This window comes from Sinocyclocheilus rhinocerous, unplaced genomic scaffold (genome assembly GCF_001515625.1).
Source record: "Sinocyclocheilus rhinocerous isolate Xijiao unplaced genomic scaffold, SAMN03320098_v1.1 scaffold457, whole genome shotgun sequence".
In the NCBI taxonomy this organism is placed as follows: Eukaryota; Metazoa; Chordata; class Actinopteri; order Cypriniformes; family Cyprinidae; genus Sinocyclocheilus; species Sinocyclocheilus rhinocerous.
In genome coordinates this window covers 23,265-32,543 of record NW_015661996.1, presented here as the reverse complement: position 1 = coordinate 32,543, position 9,279 = coordinate 23,265, and the positions used below count along the sequence as shown (strand labels likewise).

The 9,279-nt window shown below is 38.6% G+C and overlaps 3 protein-coding genes across 3 annotated transcripts in view; all 3 read left to right on the top strand.

Moving 5' to 3' along the window:
* Positions 1–273, top strand: part of LOC107727150 (coronin-1C-like) — a 15,456-nt gene extending 15,183 nt beyond the window's left edge. The window contains exon 3 of the mRNA XM_016536934.1: positions 73–273. Within this exon, the coding sequence (XP_016392420.1) occupies positions 73–273 (201 nt within the window). The remainder of the gene's footprint in view (positions 1–72) is intronic.
* Positions 203–4,484, top strand: LOC107727156 (P-selectin glycoprotein ligand 1-like). Its single transcript, XM_016536939.1, has 2 exons — positions 203–2,804; positions 3,308–4,484. The coding sequence occupies exons 1-2, from the start codon at positions 2,802–2,804 to the stop codon at positions 4,217–4,219; spliced, it is 915 nt and encodes a 304-aa protein (XP_016392425.1). The 5' UTR covers positions 203–2,801; the 3' UTR covers positions 4,220–4,484.
* Positions 4,485–5,135: 651 nt separating this feature from the next.
* LOC107727157 (transmembrane protein 119-like) lies at positions 5,136–8,825 on the top strand. The gene is made up of 2 exons (XM_016536940.1): positions 5,136–5,486; positions 7,980–8,825. Exon 2 carries the CDS (start codon positions 7,995–7,997, stop codon positions 8,673–8,675), a length of 681 nt encoding a protein of 226 aa, XP_016392426.1. The 5' UTR covers positions 5,136–5,486; positions 7,980–7,994; the 3' UTR covers positions 8,676–8,825.
* Positions 8,826–9,279: the final 454 nt, after the last annotated feature.

Here is a 9,279-nt window from a genome sequence, read left to right as displayed (position 1 = left end):
ATATATATATATATATATATATATTAAAAGAGTTGTCCTTAATTTCTCTTTTACTTTTTTTTTTCTCAACAGAAAAGTGAAGCTAAGCTGGAAGAGGTTTTGAAAGAAATAAAATCTCTCGTCAGCAGTCTCAGCAGTCAGGAAAAAAGAATTGCCAAACTTGAGGAGCAGCTGTCTAAAATGGACGTCTTGATCCCTTCCAGAGAGCTGGTCAGCAGTCAGGAAAAAAGAATTGCCAAACTTGAGGAGCAGCTGTCTAAAATGGACGTCTAATGGACCCTGATCCCTTCCCCTTCTTCTATTCAGGATATCCCATTGGCCAGGTGGGCGGGACCCGTCACTGCCAATCACCATGACAGCGTTCCGTCTGAAGCCTGCCTTGAAAAGACTCCAACCAACATTCCAAGATCTTTTTTTTTTCTTTTTTTGCAATCCCCAAAACCTGTTTATACCTCATAGCCATTTGGAAAACTAGAAACGCCTTCAATTTCTCTCAAAATTTGACCTGTTTAGCTTTTTACTCAGTCTCACTCCAAATCTTTCTGCAACGGCTGTGTTTTAACTGGTGTTCTTGAAAGGTCTTAAGTTTTTTGTTTTGTTTTTCTTATTAAAATTGTGACCAAGCAGATTGCATCATGAAACCGTTACATGAACTTGATGAGCTCAAAGTTTGAAGTAGCCATCAGTATTGCAGTTCCCCTCTCACCCTTCTGAGTTGCCAAATTTAATGAGAAGTTATGCACCTCCCTGACAGTGTTTGACTAGCTTTTCATTTTGGACTTTGTATAAGGGACAAAGCTATATGCTAGTAATGCAAGGAGGGGAAATCATTGGAACCATTCGTCAATGTTATAGGTGTCTTTCTAGAGAATAAAAAAAATAAAGATTTTAATCAAACATGTAGAGTTGACAAATTTACAAACCAGTACTGGAAAACAATATAGGTGCACTAAAATATTCCACTTTTTTTTTAATCAGGTACCAATGTAAAAGTATTAAAATGTTAATTAGTTTAATAATCAAAATAATTGTGGTTCTGATGGTTGCCATGAATACAGCCAATGTGTACTCTACTCACAACTCCAAACAATTTCTTGATGGCAAACATTGCTCGTCATCATAATGGTAATACAAGCAAATTGAGTCCGCTTTTCTAGTTTCCACATATCTGAACTTTTCTTCATTCATGTTCTGTTTCCTGAATGAAGCCAGAACCAGTACGGCTCTCACTTTGTAAACTCTAGAAGGTCTCCGCTTCTAGTTTCACATCCCAAAACATGATGATATAAGCTCAGAACAAGATAACGCCCATAGACCTTCATTAGCTTCAGCAGCAAAACTCTGTTGCGTCGTTTGTTGCTTCACCAGCTCGATAGCTTTTACTCTGACTTTGTTCAGACATCGTTCAGCTTTCAAGTGTTTGCTTTCGCATTAATTCCTACAAATCTCATCTTGAGTTGTGCCGGCCACACCATCTCAGAAACGAGCTTGTTTGATGTACATACTTTTGCTGTGAATTGTAGACTGTGACCACCAGCACAATAGTGAGTCATGATTGGCTTCCTTTTCCTAATAAGTTCTTTTGCGACGCTCTCCTAGTCAAGCAAGAACCAGTTCTCTCCAGGGATGGCTCAGGTCTAGATGATGATTTCACGAAGGTATTATGTGTGCCACAAGTTTGAGCTGATGACAACTGGCTTTTTTTGTTTGCTTATCTATTGGCCATGTCAGGAAGAGAGGAAACTGTGATTCTGTTGTTCAGATTGCTTTGGCTACATCCTTCGTCAGAGCCTTCTCTTGTGGTTTTCGTTTTGACGCTTCTGCATATCTCGTTTCGGTTCGCCTCTTTCATAGATTCTGAAAAGCATCTTCCCTCCTCCACAAGCTTTTTCGTCTAAAATAGCCAGCGTCTTCTCACCTCAGAAACATTACAGCGAGGCTTCAGATCTGTGTCTGACAGCGACAACTCAGTACCTCTGATGTCAATCTTTTCTTGGTGAAGTTTTAAAGTGAAGGGTTTGAAAATGTAGGGGCCGTGTTAATGGGTACAGATGTGCCAAGATGTGCGATGGATCCATTTTGAGTGTTTAAGTGGCCTCAGGAGGCATCTGTGATGCAGCCTCGAGCGTGTGGTTTCAAAGGAGTGAATGATTGAAGTGAAAAGGGATTTTTGTAGGTTGAAAAGAGAATGCAGAAAGAAGTGGATGTAAGTGATTTATTTGGATGCTTTGTAAATATATATATTTTTTTAGTTTTCCTTTACATTTTTTTTTTCTTTGGCTGTAGGAAGGTGTTTGTCCATCATTTGGAGTTTGATGGTTTTAAAGAATTCCCTATTTTCCCACATTATCATGCACACTGTGAGCCTTTAATGTTCCAGTGATAAAATGAAATTAGAATCGAAAGGAAGGAGATCTAGAAATTCCATTTTGTGCACAACTGTTCAATTTTTGTTCATTCATCTGCTTCAAGTATAAAGAGTCTTACTGATTACCAGAAAAATAAACTGAATCATTGGCCTTTGTCTCTCTCTCTTTTTCCTCTCTAATTATTAAACCTCTTTTTGTGGAAGCATTGTTGGTTACAAGTTCTAACTTAGTGTTTTAGGGAACTAAGATGTGATATTTAAGTCTCTCTCTTGCTCGTTTGTGTTTGCGTCACACTTTGAGAGCCTCCGCTTTAGCCTGACGCTTCATGAGGTTTGACTTCCTGTAGGTTTTGCGACATTGCATTGTGAGTGTGTGAGGGGGCCTAACGTTCCATTGAACTCCAGATCAACACCCAGTCAACGGTAGAAACGGATGGTACGTACTTTTATCTTCCATTTGAATTCTGCCTTAACAAATTTAGTCTAAAATCAGATGTTGGGTTAATACGGCGTGGTGATTTTTGAAATCCATCAACTGTGGCGTGTACGTGACTAAATATCTGCGAGTAAACTGTTAAAGGTTTCATGAAGTGCGATCATAACCGTAACCGTAATATATTTTAAATCGAGTACTTGAGTGTGGATAACTATAAAACAACGACTCTTTGTCAGCTGAAAGGAAGTATTGGTGTAACCACATGCTATAGTCATAAACTTAACCTTGTTAAAGTACGAGCAAACCGTTTGTATGCAGCAATCAGGTGTTTTGTTCTTCCATTGTTGCTAGACCTCAGTTTGCTCTCAGTTCTCACTGTCTGAAAGTTCCTCTCCGCTCAATATACTAGGGAGGAATAACAGCATATGAATGTGAAAATAAAGTTTGGTGATGTTTTGTGCGTCTAAAACACTATTGCCACATTCTCTGTCATTTTTGTGCAGATGGCGATGGTGACTAACCGACTTGGGTGTTTACCAGTTCTTGTTTTGCTGCTGACTTTGAGCAGTTTGGTCACGTCAAGATCTCTTCGGACTAAAAGGCAAATTAGTCACAACGAGACATCGATAAACCCCAACGACACACACAGTACAGCAACCGTAGCTCAAGCCGAGAATGCAACAAGCACCACTGTGGAAACTTTGAAGGCTTCGAGTACGTTACAGACAGCAACTGGAATACCTGATTTCAATACCTCAGCAACTACAGACTACCACCATGCTCCAGATTTGAACCACACCCAACAAAGCTACGCTGCAGGAACCGAGAACCTGACAGTCCACCGGTCAACAAATAACGAGAGTGCTTTTCACACCCAACTTCCCACAATAAATAACAGTACTGGACACATTTCACATGCAGGAAGTTCTGCCCCCACATTTCCTGCGTCGCTGGAGCCCGGTAAGGTAACAGAGAAGCACACGACAGCAACGGCGACGACAAGAATATCCACAGATGCAAAAAAAATTACCACTCAAGTTACTTCAACCATCTCTAAGAAATCAACCACAACAACGACCCACTCATGTTCCACTGCCTCTTCTCAAGGGGACGGACTTGTGAGTCGTTGCCTCATCGCCATTGCCTCGATGGCTGCGTTGACCACCATCTTTATCATTAGCACCATCTGCCTGGCTACCAAACTCTCGGGATACAGGCATAAGGCGCATCTTCTCCAGGAAACTGAGATGGTCTGCATTTCTGCCATGATGAACGATACTGATCACCCGGTTCCAAAGCCAAGAAGACATCCCAAAAGTAACGGAGCGTTGATCCCCAATACTGAGGATGGAGATCCTGACGAAGATAATCTCACTCTAAACAGCTTTCTTCCCGATACCGAGGGCCCTCTTTAGAAGTTTAGACCTGTATGCACTGAGAAACAGGATGCAGCATGGGATTTTTTGCTCTCAAGCATTAAGTCCGTGCTCAGGTTTGACCCAAACCCAGCTCTGGAATGGTTTGCACTGTCCTCAGTTTGTCTGTGGTACAGGTTTATCAGTTTTCTCACTCAATGAAGTTCTAGCAATAATCTGATGCCTGGCTTTTAAAACGACCATTTTATGATTTGCTGTACAATAATCCACATCTTTTATTTAATCCGTGGAACATTTCATTGTTTTTGTAAGTGTAAAGAGGTTTGAATGTTATATTGAATCATTTCTTTGAGATATTGAACTACTATGTTCTCTGAGAAGCTCAGGCGTTAGTAGGGCTTGGCAGAATGTATTGCTGAATATAGTCTATATCTGTCTGTGGTTCAGCTAGTGCTATATAATTTACTCGAACAGAGTGATTATCACAGTCTGAATATAACATGTTATCATTGCAAATGTACATAAAATACATGCTTTGACATTTACCCAGAAATAATTGAGCTTTTGCACAGAAATGACACACTTTGTGGGAATTTAAAAAAATGGCCAAAGCCAACTAGATTAACACTGCGAAAACCAATAGATAGTCAGCAAAATATTGTTTTCAGTTCACATTTAGTTTGTTTATTTGTACTGTAGTGTTTTTGTAGTTTTTTTTTTCTTTTCATTTTCTGCTATATTATAGGCCATTTTCTATGTAAATTCTACATGTGTTGGCAACTTCAGTATGAATGTGTTCAAGTGGATGAATGTTGTGCAAAATGACATGGAAAAAGTCATTGTGCAGTGATAACCCAGTTATTGTTACCCATAAATGTTAAATAAATCATTTAATTGAAGTGACTTGGACCTCTTACATTTTAAAGTCAATGTGAATTGCTGTATGCAACCCATTTTTATGTTTAAATTATACGAGATTCAACTAAAGATTTTTAAAAACTTGCTGAAATGACTTGAAATGGGTTGCTGGATTGTCCTTGTCCCATGCTTCCATCAGTGTTCTTCTAGAGGAGAGAAAGAGAAGGACAGAAAAAGGGAGGAGATGGAGCAAGAGGGGAGGGAAATGTCCTTGTGCAATTATCCAGATTTTTTAGGGAAAACCCACACAGTCAGAAGCTTCCATTAGCCTTTCAGGACAACGCACAGGCAGCTTTTTTTCTTTCAAAACTCTCTTTTTTTTAATTTTGCATACCTGTAGCTTGAAGTGTTGGTGTCAGTGCATGAGAGACGGGAAGTAACACCAGCAGTGAGTATTTTTAGGTTTCCTTCATTGAGAGAGTATATTTGATGTTTTGCTTTCACATGTTATAAATCATTTGTTAGCACACTTTAAATAGATGTCAGCTCTCATTTCAAATGAATTTTTATATCAGAGTCACTCAATAATGCTTGATAAAATTCTGATGAGTTTCATGTTTTTCTGATGTAGTGGCCTCAAAAGGTATTTAGGAATAAATGCAAAACATCAAATACCAGTATCTGCAAACAAATGTTGCCAGATCTTTCATTAGAACCACCTCTGCTTTTCTATATGATTTTATTAACCCACTGATCTTTAACCAACTTATCACATGAAATATATGTACTATCTATTTAAAAAAAAACGTTGGGCTTATATTGATATTTTGTGATATGCATTTTAAACGTGAAGCGAGTGTTCACTTTTGTGTCCATTGTTTACGCTTTACATAAAGTAAAGTTTCTTATATTGTCTAATGCTGTGGTATGGCAAAGGCCAAACTGTTTTTTTTAAAATATATATATATATAATTTTTATTTTGATGCAATCTACGCAAAGGATACATATTTTTGCATTTCTTATTTTATTGTAAAAATATGTATCCTTATTTTATTTCTGTGGTCTGCACAGAGGATACCACATATTCTAATTGGATTCATTTGGCAGATGCTTCCTGCGTTTGCTCTCTTATTCTAAGGAACATTCATGCAACACGTTGCTGAGATTATTACCTCATTTTTTTCACTAATACAAAACTTTACAAGTGATTGAGTGCAACGCCGCCTGATTAGCAGAACAGAGAATGTGGTCAGAGCTGAGGGGGAAATGTTTTATAAAAATAGGTTTTAAAGAAGTAAAGGCATTTGTAGAGATTACTGTATTAGATAGTAGTCAATATGTGGTTTACACTGTAAATTCTGATAGTGTTCATTTGGGGATTTCCCGTCAAACCTAACCTGCTACTGGTTAAAGTAGCTTAATATCCATCCTATACTCTTTAATAAATATAAAAATGGTTTACTTCTAGCGTGAACAATTTATAAATTAGTCTACCCATAATGCAGAGTCTTGACGATTTGTAAAGCATATGAATCTGATGTGCGTGTTCTTGAGCAGTGCAGTGCATAGTCTCGCTGGTCTGTGGCCTGTCTCATTGCAGCTGGGCTGTAAATACAGGCCTGTGAGCTGCGGCTCTCCCACGCCTTGCTGCACCCTCACAAATATATATCTGGCCTTGCTTTTGCTTTTCTGTGGTGAGCGGGTGGCATCAGCCAGGCAGGGAAATTACAAACCAGGCCTGGACTCCCTCTGCCTCCACCCCAAATAAGTAATGACTGGATGTAACAGGAATAGCTTCTCTCCTGCGAGGAAACCGAAACATGAAAATATGCTCTTATGTAGAGAGTCTACAGCGATGTGTGTGTGATACAAGCATCTTCCTTCCTGTGATTCACACAGAAAATCGATAGTACCGATAAAACAGATAGTAGCTAGTTAGTAGGTAGACACTTAACTAATTACTATCATTGAAAGTGGAAAAATGTTCATTATATTGCAGTCTACATAAAATGATGCAAAGACTTCTATGACTCTTGCAATACAATACAAATTCATTCATCACCAAATTAGCTCAAAAAAAAAAAAAAAAAAACATTGCACGGAGTTGTAAACAAATAATAATGCCTTGGTATGTTTATATTAGTACTCCAAGGTACTTCAAAAAATACCATGGTGCATATAATAAAAAAAAAATGCCTTAGTACTTTCTGGAAACCAATTTTGATTTTATTTTAGTGCCATTCTGTTTGTGACAAATTTTGATTTTATTTATTTATTTATAATTTATTTTTACTTTTATTGGTCAAAAAAGAAAAAAAAATATTATTTTAACAAATGTTTTTACAAAAATACAACTTCTTGGTAACAAGTTACAATAAATTTCCATTTGTTAACATTAGTTTAACTACATTAGTTAACATGAAGTAACGAAAAATGCTTCTAAAGCATTTTGTAATCTTAGTTAATGTTAATTTCAGCATTTACTTCTGCAATATTAAAATCAAAAGTTGTATCTCTTAATATTATTTGATGGACCTGAGCTAAGATGAACTAACAACAAACAGTTGAACAAATGCTATTGCTCATTGTTAGTTGATGCATTAACTAATGTTACCTAACGGGACCTTATTGTAAAGTGGGTTACACTTTATTACCATGTAATTATACATTTAAGTACTGAGTAATATTTATGGTTAGGATTTGGGTTCGTCTTAGGGTTACTTGCATGTAATTATGCATAATTCATTGTTATTATAATAGTAAGTTCGTGTAATATGTGTAACAAGGACACCTTAAAATAAAGTGTTACCGTAACATGTTATGATCTTCCAAATATGTATTAAAAAACTGCTGTAGCCACCTTCATGAAACAAAATGCTGACTTCCTGTTTCTGCTGGGAATGACAAGTAACGGCCACGTCTGTGTCCATTTTCTTTCAGGTTTTTAGAGGAAGTATGTCACTCTCTCTGCGCTTTGTTTGCCTGCTCCTGACTGCTCTCTGGGGCAGCAGTTGCTTCGCCAAGCCCGCCCCATTCAACGTGTCAATGGAGGGCAGCGGGGATGAACCCGAACTCATCTTTCCCAATGCTCGTACCACCCATGCTCCTCCATCCCCCTCGCCTCCTCCCAACATAACAGCCACTTTCATCCGCATCAAAGACTTCCTTTTCAACCAGGCAGTGGACTTCCTGAAGGAGAACTTGCTTCTCATCATTGTCGTGACCTCTCTTTTGGTAGTCATCATCTTCATCGTCTGCTGCGCTTCAGCGATGAGCCACAAACGCAAGCTTGAGGCCTACTATCCTCCAAAGACCTACACACCCAGGAAATACATGAGCCAACCTAGTAAAGCTATGGAGAAACCACATAACCAGATTCAGGAAGGTAAGACTACAACCGCAAAGACCCTACGGGAACCCACTAAAGCACTGGTGGGTGAGAAGGAAGGAAAAGACCCCCAGCCCAAGCCGAAAGAGGTCCAAAAGTTGGAGGATGTTGAAGAGGTGGAGATGCAGAAAGATGAGCCCAAGAAGAAAGAGGAGCCTCAGCCTCAGCCTACCACCTCAAATGTCACCTCCAGTCAGCCGCTAGTCTGTACGTGCCACCTCAGAAAGGCCAATCACACCACAGCGTGAGAGCTTTTTCTGAAACGGGCAGGAATGACCTTGATCCCAAACTTTTTCTACTGGTAGATATGATGCCCACACTCTTACTCTTTGTGTTCTTGTTGCTTTGCAACTTGTGTATGTGCCATCAGAGGAAGAGTGGAAAAAAACGTTTTATCAACTCATTTTGTGTTTCTTTAAAAATTTGTTTGCTAAATAAGAAAAAAAAACAGAGTTGACATTTTTATTATTCATGTGGAAAATAAACAACACTTGAAACTATTTTGTGAATCACTTTCTACTTTTGAGAGACTTAAAGGGTTGGTTCACCCCAAAATTAAAATTCTGTCATTAATTACTCACCCTCGTGTTGTTCCAAACCCGTAAGACCTTCGTTCATCTTCGGAACACGATTTAAGATATTTTTGATGAAATCTGAGGGCTCTCTGACCCTCCCATAGACAGCAAGGCAACTACCACGTTCAAGATCCAGAAAAGTACCAAGATGATCGACAAAGTAGTCCGTGTGACATCAGTGGTTCAACTGTAAAGTTACGAAACTACGAGAATACTTTTTTGTTCAAAGAAAACACTACTTTGTCATCTTGGTACTTTTCTGGACCTTGAACGTGGT

Excerpts from the sequence above, each read along its gene's own strand:
- LOC107727157 (XM_016536940.1), top strand. The coding sequence starts at position 7,995 with ATGTCACTCTCTCTGCGCTTTGTTTGCCTGCTCCTGACTGCTCTCTGG.